Source organism: Aquarana catesbeiana, linkage group LG01, assembly GCF_042186555.1.
Source record: "Aquarana catesbeiana isolate 2022-GZ linkage group LG01, ASM4218655v1, whole genome shotgun sequence".
NCBI lineage: Eukaryota > Metazoa > Chordata > Amphibia > Anura > Ranidae > Aquarana > Aquarana catesbeiana.
Genome location: NC_133324.1, coordinates 84,518,710 through 84,537,234, shown reverse-complemented (window position 1 = coordinate 84,537,234; position 18,525 = coordinate 84,518,710). Strand labels below are relative to the sequence as shown.

General features: G+C 41.6%; 1 protein-coding gene across 3 annotated transcripts in view; it reads right to left on the bottom strand.

Moving 5' to 3' along the window:
- The window catches only part of SPEF2 (sperm flagellar 2), a 226,947-nt gene that overhangs the window by 77,720 nt on the left and 130,702 nt on the right, over positions 1-18,525 (bottom strand). For 2 of the 3 annotated variants that reach the window (XM_073621074.1, XM_073621082.1), the window contains exons 15-20: positions 16,960-17,063; positions 15,066-15,331; positions 12,609-12,687; positions 10,644-10,798; positions 7,899-8,072; positions 1,970-2,047 (exon numbers count right to left, since the gene is read on the bottom strand). In XM_073621074.1, coding sequence (XP_073477175.1) covers positions 1,970-2,047; positions 7,899-8,072; positions 10,644-10,798; positions 12,609-12,687; positions 15,066-15,331; positions 16,960-17,063 — 856 coding nt within the window. The remainder of the gene's footprint in view (positions 1-1,969; positions 2,048-7,898; positions 8,073-10,643; positions 10,799-12,608; positions 12,688-15,065; positions 15,332-16,959; positions 17,064-18,525) is intronic. The other variant, XM_073621088.1, reaches the window with a different exon arrangement.

Below are 18,525 nucleotides of genomic sequence, written 5' to 3'. Positions count from 1 at the left end.
TATGCTGTTATCTGTCTCTGTGATCTCACCTCTCTCCTATTACACTGTTATCTCCCTTCTATCTCTGCGTTGCCATAACTTTCATCTTTTTAGTGTCATTTTTCTTGTCTCTGTAGCATCATCTCTCTCCTATCTCTGTGCTTTCATCTCTCTCCAAGCCCTATACCTTTCTTGCCTCTGGGCTGTGATTATTCTTCTTTATGTGTTCTCATCTTTCTCATATCTTTCAGCTGTGATCTGTTTTCTGTCTATGCGCTGTTGCATCTATTCTTATTTGCGTTGCCATCTTTTTTTTTTCGTTGTGTTGTCATATCCTCTCGGTCCTCATGTTTTTGTCCTTCTTTCTTGTTCCTGTGTTGTCATCTCTCAACTATGTCTGTGTTGTCATCTCTCTTCTCTCCTATTTTGTCAGAACTCTGTTTCTGTGTAGTCCTCTCTTTCTTGTCTCTGCACCACCATTTCTCTGATGTCCTTGTGCTGTCATCTGTTTTCCTCTTTGCTGTCATTTTTCTCTTGTCTCCATGCTGCCATCTTTATCTTGTTTCTGTGCTGTCATCTCTCACCTGTGTCTGTGTTGTCATCTCTCTTCTCTATCTTGTCAGCAGTCTCTGTTTCTGTGTAGTCCTCTCCCTCTTGTCTCTGCACCATCTCTATCTTGTTTCTGTGCTGTCATCTCTCACCTGTGTGTTCTTCTTCTTGTGCTTTCTCTCCTCCTCCAATGTGTCCACTCCTGGCTGCATTCCCAAAAGACCTAAACTATGCCATTGCTTTAGGTGACGTGTGAATTAGTTACATTGCTTGTGATTTCCATCCTTATGGTCTCAAACAACACACAGTTTTCAGATTGCCTCAAGATTTTTTTTTTTTTGATGATGCAATAGATTTTTGTTATTTGTAAACTCTTCCTGAGAGCCTTTTGTACAACACACAGAAAGATTGTCACTACAAATGCTCACATGCTATAATTCAGTTTTGTGATTAATGCGTAAATAAAAAATATAACTAAATTTGTTTTCACTGTTTTGTCCTGCATGGGACAAAGTGCTTGTAGTACCTTGTCCTATGTTGCTCCTGTCCCTCCTCATTAAAGCAGTCCAAAAACATAGCTAGGAAAGAGATGGGAACTTCATAACAATAGGTCTGAGTACTTTCCTGAGACAAGCCTTCCAGAGCACAAATGGGTTCTGCCTTTATGCCTAGATGGGGGGGGCGAAAGGCACCCTCTCGGCTGGCAGAACACAATAATTACTGCTAGCAGCTATAGCTGCCAGCAGTAATCGTATGTAAAAAATCTGACAGTCTGGTTTCACTCAGGTCAATCGATGGATTGACTTGAGTACAATTAGCCTGCCCATAGATGGATCGAATCCCGGCCGGTCCCTGCTGAACCAGCTGAATTTTGATCCACGTATGGCCAGCTTAACGCAGAGTTCCACTCAAAAGTGTAACTTCCACTTATCCGTCTCCTCCCCGCTCCAGTGCCACATTTGGCACCTTTCAGGGGGGAAACGGGGACCTGTTTTTGACAGGTACCATTCCCCACTTCCCGGAGACGGGGTCGTGGCCCAGTCTTTCCGAAGTTCGGCCCCCTCATCCTTCCTCCGCCTCCGGACCAATTAGAAAGCGCAGCGCGCAAGTAGGGAACCGGTTGTGAAACCGAAAGGCTTCACAGCCGGGTTCCCTTACCAGGAATAGCGGCGGCTGCACCCGACAGCCGATCTGAAGATTGGTTGGGGTGTCAAAATTGCAGGCTCCCTGGACAGGTAAGTGTACATATATTAAAAGTCAGCAGCTGCAGTATTTGTAGCTGCTGACTTTTAATTTTTCATGGGGGGGCTGGAACACCGCTTTAAGAAGCACATAGCAACATTCGACAAGGTACTACACGTACTTTGTCCCACAGGGGACAGAACAGTGAGAAAAGAATTAATGACAATTCTTTAAACTAAAATTAAAAATTGTATTCTACCTGCTTTTGGTGACTTGGGTGCCGCATCTTTTCCTCGAGGAGTATCTGCCTTCTTTTCTTTTTTATCTAGAGAACTATCTATGAAGATAAACAAGACAAATTAGCTCACAATTGGCATTTTTTAATTATACAGTCTTGCAGCAACTTTAGCTCAAGAAAAACTACATGGGCTGGCTAGGAAATTAATATAAAAGCAGCAATAATGTAAAGACATCGCTATGAGAAGCCACTTGTGAGACTTACATAAATCTATCTATACATGAACAAACTGTGCACACATAAGTATGTGATGAATAAAATACATTTAATAATATATTTATTATTATTATACTTCATATATACAGTAAGACCAGTGAGCGATTGTCAGATCACCCAATATCATTAAATTAGTTATTTATTACATGTGTTGTCCAAGAGTTTAATATGGAATGTCATCTAAATCTTTTTCCTAGTGTTGAATAGAGTTTGAAAGAGCAAAAAACTCTGCAGGTTTTTAATGACAATGTTAAAAAGCTTAAAAAAAGTTTGATGAAAGCTTTGCACAAAAACTTGCTGTTCACACTGCTCTTATACGAGTGTGAAATTGGCCTTAGGGAAATGTCCCCTTATTGACTGTCCCGGTGACACAACAGCAAGTAAAGAAAGCAATTCCATTTTTGACAGTTCTCACCGAAACAAAGGTTCACAATAGGAAAGTTCCCTTCTACTTCTGTTTCAGTGACCACAGTAAAACTGCAGATTTTCACATCACTTTCTGTCCCAGGGACTACGGTCACCAGGGCATTAGCTGAAGCTGAATCTCACAAATGGGGCCACAGCCAGAGATTAAATCCTAGCAGAGATGCTAACCCTTCAGGAATCTACTCAAAACTAGAAAAACAAGCTTTGGCTGAAGTTCTGCCTTATTCTACAGAAACCATACATACATCCATGTCTATGTATAATTGAGTATATTATTTTTTACATCGTAATCAGAAAATATAATACAAAAACAACATTTTAGGAAACATGTTAATATTAATAGGACCATTAACAGCTGGTCTCTTGTACATGAATGTCTTAAAAAACAAAACAAAAATATCACAATAAAAATACTATACATCTCCTAAAACATACATTAACTCTCCACCCAGTAAACTCTGTTACCACCCTTGATCGTTAATAAAAAAAAGCTTAAAAATTACGGGTAATGAAGGGCTTTGAATGGTGAAGAGTTACAGTGCCGTGAAAAAGTCCTCACACCCCTAGAAATTTTCCACATTTTGTCATACAACCAAAAACCTAAATGTATTTTGTTGGGATTTTATTAAATAAATCAACACAAAGTGGCACATAATTGTGAAGTGGAAGGAACATGATAAATGATTTTCACATTTTTTTACAAATAAATATCTGAAAAGTGTGGCATTCATTTGTATTCAGCCCCCTTTACTCCGATACCCCTAACTAAAACCTATCTAGTGGAACCAATTGCCTTCAGAAGTCACCTAATTAGTAAATAGAGTACACCCGTGTGTAATTTCGTCTCAACATAAATACAGCCCTCAGAGTTTGTGAAGCCCTCAGAGTTTTTTTTTTAGAGAACCTTAGTGAACAAACAGCATTATGAAGGCCAAGGAACACACCAGACAGGTCAGGGATAAAGTTGTGGAGAAGTTTAAAGCAGGGTTAGGTTATAAAAAAATATCCCAAGCGTTGAACATCTCACAGAGCACTGTTCAATCCATCATCCGAAAATGGAAAGAGTATGGCACAACTGCAAACCTACCAAGACATGGCCGTCCACCTAAACTGACAGGCCGGGAACGGAGAGCATTAATCAGAGAAGCAGCCAAGAGGCCCATGGTAACTCTGGAGGAGCTGCAGAAATCCACAGCTCAGGTGGGAGAAACTGTCCACAGGACAACTATTAGTCGCGCACTCCACAAATCTGGCCTTTATGGAAGAGTGGAAAGAAGAAAGCCATTGTTCAAAGGAAGCCATAGGAAGTCCCTTTTGCAAGGTAGCCATGTGGGGAACACTGCAAACATGTGCAAGAAGGTGCTCTGGTCAGATGAGACCAAAATTAAACTTTTTGGCCTAAAAGCAAAACGCTATGTGTGACGGAAAACTAACACTGCACATGACCCTGAACACATCCCCACCGTGAAACATGGTCATGTTGTGGTGATGCTTTTCTTCAGCAGGGACCGGGGAGCTGGTCAGAGTTGATGGGAAGATGGATGGAGCCAAATACAGGGCAATCTTAGAAGAAAACCTGTTAGAGTCTGCAAAAGACTTGAGACTGGGGCGGAGGTTCACCTTCTAGCAGGACAACGACCCTAAACATGCAGCCAGAACTACAATGGAATGCTTTAGATAAAATCATATTCACATGTTAGAATGGCCCAGTCAAAGTCCAGACCTAAATCCAATTGAGAATCTGTGACAAGACTTGAAAATTGCTGTTCACATACGCTCTCCATCCAATCTGACAGAGCTTGAGCTATTTTGCAAAGAAGAATAGGCAAAAATGTCACTCTCTGAATGTGCAAAGCTGGTAAAGACATCCTCAAAAAGAGTTGCAGCTGTAATTGCAGCAAAAGGTGGTTCTACAAAGTATTGACTCAGGGGGGGCTGAATACAAATGTACACCACACTTTTCACATATTTATTTGTAAAGATTTTTGAAAACCATTAATCACTTTCCTTCCACTTCACAATTATATGCCGCTTTGTGTTGGTCTATCACATAAAATCCCAATAAAATACATTTACATTTTTGGTTGAAACATGACAAAATGTGGAAAATTTCAAGGGATATGAATACTTTTTCAAGGCACTGTATTGACATGTTCTCTTTATAAATTATGATAAAGCACATGATGAGTTATCAACTGCAAATGTTATTTTTACTTTTGATATAAATGCCTAGGTAGAATGTATTTGCTATCAAAGCATATCCATCATACGTAAATTAGAACACCTTGGCAGACTTTATAACCTGTATTGTATAATTCCACAAAGAAGTAGTGAACAGCATAACTTTTGTCAGCATTAGTATAGACTTTAATGGTAAATGCCAATGGTTATCCTCGCCACTCTCTGCTCCCCCTCTGGTACATTTTGCCTATAAAATAGGCCCAACTGTAGAGACATCTAAAATTAAGCTTATTTAATGGGTGAGATGCGTGAGAGAGGGGGTTGAGACCAGCGAGGATCACCATTTCCCTTTTTCTATAAATAGTTTGCATGATAACAATGGCAACAGTTGTGCTCTTCACTACTGCCTTACTGTGGATAGATGAGAGAGGGAGATGGACCTCTACAGTCATGACAATTGGAGCTGCAGTTGCAGTTACAGTTACAAAGCCATACTCTTTTGTGGAATCAACGTGCATTGGCGTCCCTGACCAGGAGCAAATGGATTTGTAAGAGCTTAAAGTGGAACTTTAGACATAATTTAAAAGAAAACCCACTGAACCCCACTGACCCCTCATGTTAAAAATTATTTTCTCAATGGTCTGGTCTAAGCAAATTTTACATTCTCCAATGACCCCTACTGCTGTAGCACTTCCTCCATGTCTTTGTGTAGGCACTGTATCCAGCTGTAAAGATCAACAAACCATGCTATATACAGTTCAAGCACTATTCTTTATTGGCTGGCCCAGCACAAAGACTTTAGACTTGGAATATTGGAGTTTAGCAGTAAAAGAAGTAGGAATTTTAAGACATGGCTGGCACTTAACTAAAAAAGCATTGCCCCCCCCTCTCTGCAATGCCACTGGTAAGAGATACATATATAAGAGATATGGTGCATTACATTAAAAAAAAAAAAAAATCCATATTTTTCCCTGCAATCTTACTTTATAGCCTACTGTTTTGTCCAAAGCTACAGGTTCTCTTGTGCGAAATGTGGCCTCAAACAAAGCCATTTACACTGTACCAGCAGAAGTGCGTTGTGCAGAAAGGTATTTTTATTTTACAACGTAGGAAATCAATCAGCTTTTAGAAAACTGGGTATATCACTAAATACAGCATTGCCAGCTGTTGAAAACACTGAACAAAACACGACAATGGACCATGCTACAGAACTACAATTGTATCTGACTAGCTCGAACCTCAGAAGGATAACACAGCAGTCTTGATAAACAAAGGTCATGATACACTCAATGTAGTTTCTATAACCTCCAAAGATACGTTATCTTTAGAGTCAAGGAGACATAGATACCTCCAAACGAAACCTTTTCACACACTGTACAATCAGCAAAGACGGTTATAGGACAGGAAGTCTAGCTGCACGCTGATTGAAATATTAACACTGAAGATATGATACAAGACAGTTTATAACATGATTTATTTAGTACCTTTGGAAAGGAACAGAGGGTGGGAGATATGGTCTGGTCTGATCCCAGTTGGGGTGTCTAAGGAGACCAGACTATACTCCTAACCTGGTTCCCGACTGTTAATATGGTACACTCTATTTAAAAGGTCCGCTCATATATACCTACACCCTATTGTACCAATTGTATCTAATCATGTGCTTCACTCATTAGGGGATCTCAATGTCTGTTAATATTTACAATTGTTCTTATGTTGTATGATATATGTTACCTGTAAACCTTTCAATAAATATTACTGAAATAAAAAAATAAATAAATAAATACACGACAATGGGGTTGATTTATTAAAAGCAAATAGACTGTGCACTTTGCAAGTGCAGTTGCTCCAAAGCTTAGTAGATGAGGGAAAGCTCTGCTGACTGGACCATCATCCAATCATGTGCAAGCAACATTTTTTTTTTCCTTTGCATGTGATTGGGTATTTTTTGCAAAGTGAAGCTTCACCTCATTTACTGAACTCTTAAGCAACTGCACTTGCAAAGTGGACAGTCTATTGGGCTTTAGTAAAACAACCCCAATGTGTACACTCAAACGACTGGTGCTTTCTAAAGTGCAATTAGCCCAATTAACAAAAATAATACTTCTGATCCTTGTAACAATTATCCCTTTCAGACAAACTTTTCTTAAAGCCTAAAATTCTGCACCCCTTTCTTCCCAGTACTAGTTCCTATGCAATCTTCTTTGAGGTAAGCTTCTTTTCCAGTCCTGCCTATATATAGGGTATAAAAGGTTTCCCTGCCTATATATATATTACAAGTTCTGCATGGTTTAATCTATGAATCTTACATAATTATTAAGATTTATTTTAAACTTCCAATTAAAGTCCAGTACTGAGGGATGGGTTATCTACAGTATGTACACTATATTCAAGTTAACATATAATCAAAAATAAAAACATAAAAACTGCACAAAAAAAATAGCTTGCTGATGTTTTTAGTATAGGGGAATAGACAATATGATTTAATAGATACAAGATAAAGACCTGTCCAAACGCAAAAGTCTTATTAAAAAAAAGGACTTAGCATGCTAGGAGAGTGGACATGAGTTTGTCATGGTGGAGAGTTCTGTAATAGAGCTGCAGCAGAAAATAAATATTGTACACATTTTCAAGATGTGAAAAGAAATTAGAAAAGAAAATGATATTTTTGATCTTTGAGGTTATACAGGAGGGCACAGAAGTCTTATAGTAAAGAAGTTTCATTATACAATCAGTTTCTGAAGGATATCAGGACCCAGTGTGTAGCGAAGCAGAGAGGAAAGCATAGGTGGTGCACCGGTAGGTTGAGTTTAGGAAAGAATAGGAAGGACAGGGAATTCTCCGATCGTTTTTTAGGATAGAAATTCAGTTCTTAAGAAGTGTTCCATGTTCTACTAGGTATATAACAACCCTAGTAAGTTATGATGTATTGCATGAAAAATAAACCACCTGAGCTTCAAGCTTTGACAAGACAGAAGCAGATGTGGTAATTGTTAATTTTAAAAGGAAGGTTGGAAGGAAAAACATTTCCAGAGATAAATCTTCAATTATTTAAGAGAAGTCACAGGACCTTTGGGTGACTTAGATCTTCCCTTTCCTTTTTTTGCAGATTTCTGTTTTTCAGAAGATGGAGGACGTGGTTCCTTGATGGTCTCTGGAGGAGGAGTGGGAGGTGGAGGTGGAGAAGGAGCTGGTGGCGTGACTGGCAATGCTGGAATCTCTTCCTTCTTCTCAGCCTCTTTATCTGTAGATCACATACAATAAATAAAAACAGGACATCACAAATATGGAATTAAAATGCTAAAGATAGGAGGCAATAAAGACCTTGACTGGTGTTACCAACTGTCAGTATTTTTACTGGCATCCAGTAAAAAACTGGCACTTTTCTCCCTATAGTGACAGAAAAAGGTTGCCAGTTAAAAACATGGCTGTGATGAGTGCCTGCTACAGTGTGTTCGGGTGGCACTGGCAGGGGGCGGGTCTGACGGAGGCGGTGCCTGAGCGTGTTGTGTGATGTCATGGTGTAAGGAAGCCGCTCACTGTGCTCATTCATAACCGAAGTATAGTAAACTTTGTTTACTATGCTTCAGATTGTGAATGAACAGGGAGCCGCTCAGCACAGAGCACTTCCTATTCATTCACTGTCCTTTGCAGCTGAGGCTGCAGAGAAAGGCATGCGTGTTTAGGCTTTGGGGTGCACACCCTAATGCAATAGGCTGCGCACACCTATGGCTACAACACTGCTACTACTGCCATATGGGCCATGGCCCAGGTAAACGTACAACACATTTATACATGATACTGGTATATATGATAGTAGACAATTCACAATATGAATGTGACTTTCAGCAAATTATAACACATGGGTAACAAGCAGAGAAGCTGGGAGTGAAATGGGAATTATATACCATAAAATCTTATTTTCAGAGTCTATTGAGTTGGCATTTTGCTGTACATAGTTTCCTAAAAAGAAATTACAGCACCCTGCCTCAGTACTCCTATGCAAGCAGTAAGCTGGCTCTTGGGAGGTGTTATGAAAAAAAATAATACACCTAATAAGTGGCGGCCTGTCCATACAGGGCGTAGGGGTGCCGCCCCCCTAATCCACGCACCCGACCCCTAATCAACATGCAGGGCGCCGGATGCATGGATTTCAGTGGGGTTTTTTTTTAAGTACATGATTAGAGACTGGGGCTCTAATTGGCTTCATAAAAAGGTGGGCTTGGGGGGCGCAGAGCACTGTGCCTTGCTCCCACCAAGTTGTGTGACATTAGCAAACTAATATACACTAATATATTCCTGCTTCTCCTCCCGGCCAATCAGGAAGCGGGTCCTGAGACCCGATCGGCCAATCCTGGCTAATCAGGTCTCAGGACCCACTTCCTGTTCGGCCGGGAAAAGAAGCAATGGCCTGGCCCTTCCCTCGGCAAGCTGCAGCAGGTGGAGGGGCAGCTTCCAGGCGCTCTACCCCGGATCTAGCACCACCTCCTAAGGCAAGGACATGGATGGCCGCATTCCCGTATGACCCCCCTCAGTGGAAGTGAGGGGGCCAGGGGGAGTTTCTCAGGAGCCTGCACCACCTCCGATCACAGCCCACCATCTGATCGCAGGCTTCCTGTCCAGAGGGGGGGGTGACGGTTGTGCAAGTGAGGGGGGCAGGTTTGCTTGCGCCCCCCCAAATATTGAGCACCAGCCGCCACTGCACCTAATGGAAACATGTCACTCTGGAGGAGTGAATATCCTAGGCAGGCTAAATTTGCATGTGATGTGAGGCTGAGCCTCCATGATTGAAAGAACTAAAACTGAATGAAAGTGACAGGCCAGGCACAGAAAGACTGGGGAGGAAAGCTCTAGTCATGGATTCTAGATGTCACCCAGCCAGAAAATTAGGTGAATTTTTATCTGACTTGCTGCAGTTTCTAATGCACAATGTGAAAAGATCGCAGCAAGCAGTCAAAGAGTAAGCAATTTTAGTACATGAGAGGAACCTGTACAAATGTGCAAGACTGAAGATAGAGCTGGAATTTAGCTGTAGCCTCCCTGGCGGTTTTCCCGAGTGTGGCTCGGGGTTAAAATTCAGCCCCATTAGCGGTAACCCCAAGCCACACTCGGAATCGCATTGCAGGATCCTGGGGCGGCGTTACTTACCTTGTCCCCGGGATCCTGCGATGTCACCCGCAGTGTCCGAGGGCTCCGTCCTCCTCTGAAGCCTCTCTGTGCCAGGCTCCGTTCCCTGCGAGCGGCGCGACACACAGGGGCGGAGCCTGGCGGCAAATTAAAAAAAAAGTAAAAATTATAACACATACAGTACTGTAATCTTACAGATTACAGTACTGTATGAAATTATTTCACATCCCTTTTGTCCCCAGTGCTTTGGCCCATGCCCTGCATGCAGTTTTACATGATATACACTGTTCTTTCTGCCTGGAAACTGGAAATTGTCCATAGCAACCAAAAAGTGTCCCTTTACGTCAAAAGTGGCTTTAGACCAGCTAGAAAACAGCGATAGTAAATTAGAACACTTGCAGAATTGAGCGATAGTGAATTGTGGGGAAATTTATTTTATTACTATTTTTTAAAATTTTTTTAAATTATTTATTTTTATTTATTATATTATAATTTATGTTTTTGTGTTTCAAACTTTATCATACCCGGGATATCTACTAGACTCTGGTTTAGACAGATTTAAGTGTGTTATTGTTAAGATTTACAGACCTACAATATAAAACGCCAAATTTCCATGCAAAATAATTGTACCGCTTTCAGCACCTAAAATCCGAAATAATCATACCGCCAGGGAGGTTAAACACTGTACCTTTATTCTGCTTATTGTAGAGAGCTGTTAAAAATACATTCTCCATTGACTGGTATAAAGTGTCCTCCTCCACTTCTCCATCTACTTTCACTAAGAGATTCTGCAGTGAAAACCATGCTTCTAGTTTCTGCCAGTTGTCAAGGAATCCTGTAATTCTAAAAAATGAACAAAATTTAAGTTTGTTGCCACATAAAAATATAAGTGTAATCACCACCCCACGGCACATCTCTATGTATTAATATGCAGGGCAAGTAACGGAAACATATTAAAACTGATTATGCGCAAAACAGTAATGCCCTGTACACATGGTCGGATTTTCCGACGGAAAATGTGTGATAGGACCTTGTTGTCGGAAATTCCGACCTTGTGTGGGCTCCATCACACATTTTCCATCGGATTTTCCGTTGTCGGCATTTCCGATCGTGTGTACACAACTTCGATGCACAAAGTGCCACTCATGCTCAGAATAAATTAAGAGACGAAAGCTATTGGCTACTGCCCCGTTTATAGTCTCGACGTACGTGTTTTACGTCACCGCGTTTAGAACGATCGTATTTTCCGACAACTTTGTGTGACCGTGTGTATGCAAGACAAGTTTGAGCCAACATCCGTCGGAAAAAATCCTAGGATTTTGTTGTCGGAATGTCCGATCAATGGCCGACCGTGTGTACAGGGCATAAGGCATAGTCAACCAAAAACTGGGATTTTCCATCATTTTAAAATAACCTAGTAAAATTCATTGTCATGGACAGATGAGAATTGCTTGTTATGGGATGGGACCGGAGGATCTTGGGGATCTGAACAGTCAGACAGTTGCATGGATCCTCAAGATCAGAAATGGTAGGTGTGAGCCTATGAAAGGTAAATTGCCTGTTTTTTTACATAAAACCCAACAAGGAGGTTTGAGTTTCACTCCAAGACATTCCAAGATTCCAGAGCTCAGGAGAAGAGGAATTTCAGAATTGTAAGGCCCTTTGCACATCGGGCGGGCTTCTATTAGATCAGCAGGAGATCTGTCCACGGATCCCTTGCTGATTAGAGCGTGCAAGTGAATGACATGGACCGAGCCCGCTCTGCTCTATGGACTGGCGGGTGTAAACAGACTCTGGTGTCCGCTCACACCCGACTGCCCTCTGATCCGATCCACCTAGACAGAGGGAGACAGATCCCCTTCGTTTTCTTTTTTAGCAGACCAGATTGGATTGGAGATAGACAGGTGTAAACGGACATAGGGGTGAATGGAGGGGTGAATGGAGGGTCCGATCAGGTCCACCTGTATAACTGACAAGCAAACCTGATCAGACCCTTTGTATGAAAGAGGCCTAAGTGAACAACATATACAACAAAAAGGTCAGGGCAGGTGTCGTTCTGGCAGAGGGGTAATACAAGTGCAAGATGGGTAGCAGATACATGAACAGGACCCTTGGGAGAATGGTTCAAAAAATGGTTCATGGAGGAATGTCTAAAAATTCTAAGAAGTCCTGTGTCCCTCAATGGACAGTAAAGAAGGGTAGGGATCAGAACACAAAGCAGAATCCAAAAATCGGGTTGTAGGCACCACTGTAGGCAGTTTTATTTAAATTGTATTTTAATTTATTCCACTTGCATTGGGACAAGTTGTACTGGGCTCTTTGCCTGGATGGACTATGAACACATGGGGCAGAAAACTGAACAGAAGGTGTCCGTTTGGCTGGCTTCTGTCGGACGTGGAAAACCAGCAGCCGACCGGCTCCCAATCAGTGTTCTCAGCCAATGGCTGAGAGTGTTGATCGGAGTGTTCCGGCGGGGGGGGCAATCCCCCTGTCAGAACGCAATAGCTCAGCGGGGGAGTTTTCTATACTAATATTGCATTGTTAGTGCAGCAGCTCCGACCGAAGCTGTCAGATTTTTTTTGTTCAAACGGCTGGGTTGAACGAAAAAAGAAACTAGAGGTGTGTACCAGGCTTAAGTGGGGTGTCTACTTACCTGTGCTGGATCTGATCCAGTTTCTTATCGTGGTCATCCCCATTAGAACCTGCTGCAGTGGATGGGTCATCTGTTTGACCTGTGGAGATGTTAAAAAATCTAAATAACAAAATACTAAGAAAGAAAACGCGCTCTCCAGAAAACTACAAAGCTATTTGAGGAAGGGCATGCAAATTTTCCTTCTTCCGCAACATATGAAAACACAGTCTTATACAGTTTTGCTCTGAAAAATGTTTGTATTATATCTGTTTAAGCAAAGCTAAAAATAACAATTGATCCTGCCAAATATCTAGAGCTTTTCTGTGATTTGTGATCTCTGCAGTTATATCTCAAGCAGTGTCATCAGCCTTGTCCCGTTTACTTCAGCAGACTGCAAAATACCCTCCATGCTATGGAGACTCCGCCTACACCATATTAATGCACAAAAAATACACATTTGATGTTCAATATAGATTTATTGGGAGCTTTAAAACAGTTATAATCTAATTTAAATTGCTCTTCTGAAACTGTTTTTTTTTTTAGTCAGAACCAATCAGGGCTGTGCAGACACAGACACACTACTAGAGAGCATATAGTACATGAGAGTAACCCTGCAGATGCCAAAGAACAGGGAAACAACATGTGACCACACAACAGTGCTGCAGGAAAAAGGTATTTAGAAAATGTAACCACATGGCGACCAGCGATGTTCCCTTACGCCACTAGACTTCAAGTGGTTATACCGGGATGATGGCAGGCATCATCCTTGAACCATTTTTTAGAGCCGACAGTTGGCTCCCCTGTAAAAGCAATCCAAAGCCTAACTAGCCACTGATTGCTTTTAGAAGCAACAAAAACTGACGCACCCCCCCCCCCCCCCCCTTCCTGCAGCTTAAGTGGGATTTCTCTTCCCACTGGGAGTCCCAATTGACCAGCCGGCGCTTCCACCAACTGATCGCAGTGCTGAAAAAAGACCGTATCAGCTTTGTTCGGCTCTCGGCTACGGTAACCCAGAAGCGATGACCTGTCATCTCTTCAGGTTTGTCAACCGCGCCATTTTCAAAAATCAAAAGTTTTTGAACATACAGATCTTGGTGTGATCAAATGCTTTTAAGTGCACAGGAGGGATCTGGGGTTTTATAAACCCCAGACCCCTCCATAAAGCATACCTGTCACATGCCTATTGCTGTCACAAAGGATTTACATTCCTTGGGACAGTAATAAAAGTGATCGAAAAAAATTAAAGTGTCAGTGTAAAAATAAAACAAAATAAATAAATTATATATATATTTTTAAACTGCCTCTGTCCCCCCACGCACGCACGCAAATAGCAATCTTTCCACACATGTGAGGTATCACCTCGAACGTCAGATCATGGGCAGTAATTTTAACACCAGACGCCCTGTGTAAATCTAAAGTGACAAACTGTAAAGGCTTTTAAAGCATCGCCTATGGATAGTAAAATGTACGCCAGTTGTCGCCATTGCATGAGCGTGCGCAATTTTAAAGCATGACATGTTTGGTATCTATTTACTCGCTGTAATATCATATTTTATATTTTACCAAAACATTGGGTTATGTATAGTGTTTTGTTTTTTTGCATTCACATTTTGTAAAGTGTATTTTTTCCCAAAAAATTGTATTTGAAAAAAACCACTGCGCAAATACCATTTCACATAAAAAATTGCAAAACCCACCATCTTATTCTCTGGGGCCTCTGTTTTAAAAAAATATATAAACAAATTTTCTAGCAAAAATACAGATTTTTACATGTAAACAAAAGTGTCAGAAAAAGACCTGGGGGTCAAGTGGATGAAGAAAACAAACATAAAACAAAATACAGTGGTACAATATATATATGATTTATGTGAATGAATTATGGCAATTAACACTTGTCTGTTTAGGATCACTTCAAGAAAAAAAAAAAAAGCCTGGGCATAAATAAAAGTAACTTCACTTTCCCAATCAACATTGATTATTATTAATCCTCATGCTGCTAGCATTAGTAAATAGAAAGGAAGGTAAATTCTATTTACTTGTTTTATCCTTTTATTTTCACTTCCTGGTTTCCTGCCTGGGCAAATGAGGTCATGCGCATCCCAGGAGTCTTCAGGAGGGGAGGAGAGGAGGAGGGTTTTTCTCAGCTAAGTACACTCTCATGTATACATACTTGCGCTAAGGACAGGAAGTAAATGCTACACAAATCATTTGCCCTTACTCAAGATGGCCACGGCCAGAAATGCTAGGGGGTGATTTTCAAAGCGATTTCTCAGCAAAATAAAGCATGGAGACATGGATGGATGGGGGGGGGGGGGGGGGTTTGCTTTGAACCACTAAGTAAGCTGCAATAGATGTACTGTAAAACTGCATGAGAACCCTACACTGCAGAGAAGTGAAAGACCTCAGTCAGAGGTTTTACCACCTATCATTATTGGTTAGATCTCTGCCCATTGTGACTAAGTTTATTTTTATTCTTACCGGCCATCTTACCATAAAACGCTGCAGAACGCTGTAATACTACATTGTCTGAAATGTCTATTAAGGCAACAAAGTCAAACGCTGGAGGAGGAGGCGGAGGATCCTGCGGGCCGGACGGATCTTTGACTAGAGTTGACGTTTTCTTCTTGTTTCTTGTTGCCATTTTGTCCGGGTCAAATCCTGTAAGAGCTTTCTCTACCAGTTTTGCCTGATTCAAAGTAGCTGGGAAGCCATCTATGACCCATCCAGAGTTTGCTGGAATCTTACTAAACAAAAAGCAAAAATTGACATATATAAAGTAAATCTGTAAGCCAATTTACACTTTTAAAAGGAAAAGTGCAGTCTGACAGTAGGTAGCACTATCTTACTTTTTTAAAACGAGAAGGTCATCTTCTCTCTGCCTGACACTGATTTCACTTAGTTGCTATAGGCACGATTTTCCTACCTCTTTGTGTAATTGTAAAGTCTTGTTTAAAAAAAAAATAACAAACATGTTATACTTACCTGCTCTGTGCAGTTGGTTTTGCACAGAGCAGCCTGGATCCTCCTCTTCTCGGGTCCCTCTTTGGTGCTCCTGGCCCCTCCCTCCTGTCGAATGCCCCCAAAGCAAGCATTTTGCTATGGGGGCACCCAAGGCACATCACAGCTCCCTGTGTCTGTTCAGACACGGAGCCCTGACTCGGCCCTACCCCCTCTCTGCTTTGATTGGCTAACTGACTTTGATTGACAGCTGCAGGAGCCAATGGCGCCGCTGCTGTGTCTCAGCCAATCAGGAGGAGAGTCCCGGACGGCTAAGACACTCGTGGACATCGCTGTAGAGAGATCGAGCTCAGGTATATAATTAGGGGGGGCTGGAGAGGCTGCTACACACAGAAGGTTTTTTTTTTATCTTAATGCATAGAATGTCAAATGGTTTGTGCAAATGCATAGATTTCTCAAATGGAAGCATCTCTTACTGGAGATAGGGATTGTGGGTGGGGCTAAGCCCTGAAGTCTGGGAAGATGAAGTCCTTAGTGATCAGATAAAATGGTAGGTGTTCTTTAATTGGACCAGGGGAGAAGATCATTAGCTTTCTACAGCCTTGTCCAATCACAGAAAGCCTTATATTCTTTGAAAAGAACAACAGATGTCTGGCTAGTTGTCTGGCTGTCATGCTGATCCATTGTGCAAGTATGTAGTATAAGAAGCTCCAAAAAGACATGCTTGTCCTGGGTCAGTGACTGAGATAGTACTAAAGCCAAAAACAGCCAAGCAATTATTATTCTAAAAGTAGGCAACAATAGAAGCCACCATAATTGTTTGAAAACAGGTTTCCTTTGAAACTAGAAATAGTATAAAAGACCAATCTGGGGTCCATAATTGCTTGCTTGCCACACATATAAGTAACTTAAAGCGGCGTCCCACCCTTTGCATGTTTGATCCCCCCCCCCCCTCGCTGCCGCATTTGGCACCTTTCGGGGGGGGAGCAGGTACCTGGTTTTGATCAGTCCTCACTCCCACTTCCGTGTGACTTCGCCATGGCAAAGTCACCCGGATGTTTCCCCCCCCCCCTCCTCCTCCTTCCCCTGCAGCCGGGCCATTCACAAAGCGCAGTGTGCTTTGCGCATTTGCATTAGGGAGCCAGCTGTGAAGCCGTAAGAGTTCACTGCCGGTTTCCCCTACAAGAAATGGCGGTGGCAGCACCTAACAGCCGATCGGAAAAATAGCTGGTGTGAAGACACCGCTGGATCCCTGGACAGTTAAGTGTCCTAATAATAATAGTCAGCAGCTGCAGTATTTTAGCTGCTGATTTTTATTTTTTTGCAGAAGGAGCCTGGAGCTCTGCTTTAAGGAACGTACAATGGAGAACAGAGTATCCTGATTGTAGAAAAGAGATAAAAAGTCTTTCCTTACTTGATGGCTGTGACAAGGATGTCAACAAGTAACTCATCTGGCACAGCTTTTCCCTTCTTCAGATATTTTTCCATCAATCTGCCCAGCTCGGCCCTAGCTGACAGCTGTATAAGTAGTAAGCCAGAAGAAGAAAATTAACAGAATACAGATAGTTATCTCATAAAAAAAACTAAAGACTAAGCTTCGGAGTTAACTTTTTGCTGTCCTTCCTCCAGCTATAGGAGGAACAGTCATTCAAGTCATCTGTGACCACTCAGGACTGTTGACCCATTAGATGACACATTAAATTGCTAAAAGTTTAAATATAATCACCCAACACAGCCCTACAGACATACAATACCCCCAAAAATATTAATACAATGTTGATGAGGAAATTGCATATTTCATATTTCCTTATTAAAAGTTGTATAGTTGTCCTGGTTACCTTAGCTGACTTCATACCGACCATTTCCTTACATTAAAGTCCTGTATAAATTACAGCTAGAACTTGTGTTATTGTCTCACCTCAGAGCTGCCATTAATAATTTAGAGCAAAGTGACCATGTCTTTGCAATGGTCCCCCCCACCCACCTATCCACTGATACTCACCTTGAGCTGTACTACCCCTGCCTCTCATTCCTCTGTCAAAGATGGCAACAATATCTAGTGCCTCTGGGGGTATAAGGATGCATGTGACATCCTCCAAGTGCTTAAATTCAGGTTTAAGCACTATAACATGAAAAAGGAAGTGAGATCACTGCTCCCTCTAGCACTTGACACCAACCAGCACTATAGATGTTAGGAGCAGGAAGTAGTGATGGAGGAAAACTGGCAAAGTGAATATCAATGGGTAAGAGGGGTAACCATTGACAGCTTCTCTTTAAAAAATGTTGAGCTGTCACTGCTCCAGCCTGCTGACTGAACAGTGACAGAGCCAAAGCATAATAATGGGTCATCACTAAAAACTCCCCTCCTGTAAGCATGGTCCCTTTGTTAGAAAGACATCTCTGTGCAAAGTCAAAAACTCTGTATGGCTGACACAGCTGGCCATTGGTCTTTCGGTTTATCATAGCTGTGCTGGGAATTAGTAAAATATCAAATCCAAACAGATCAGGGAGTTACAAACTTTTTATGTGTTATGTTTTTTTTTTTTTTTAAATATACAACCACCTTAAAGTGACACTAAACAATATTCCTGTTCTCCAAAAAATGATCCAGACACATCCATTACTTAAAGGAGAAATACAGCTAAAGCTTGTTTGGCTGTACTTCTCCTATGGATCACAGGAGTGCAGTTGGTTCTGCACTCCTGTGACCTGTTTTCAGCTGACAGCGAGCTGAAGCCCATTGTCGGCTGATGTCACAGAGCCGGTCCAGACTCGGGCAAGATCACGACAATGAAGTCGGGATCCGCCCACATACAGTGCCTTGCAAAAGTATTCACCCCACTTGGCATTTTTCGTGTTTTGTTGCCTCACAAGCTGGAATTAACATAAATTGTTTGAGGGTTTGCATCATTTAATTTACAGAACATGCTCACAACTTTGAAGATTTTTTTTTTTTATTGTGAAACAAACAAACAAATAG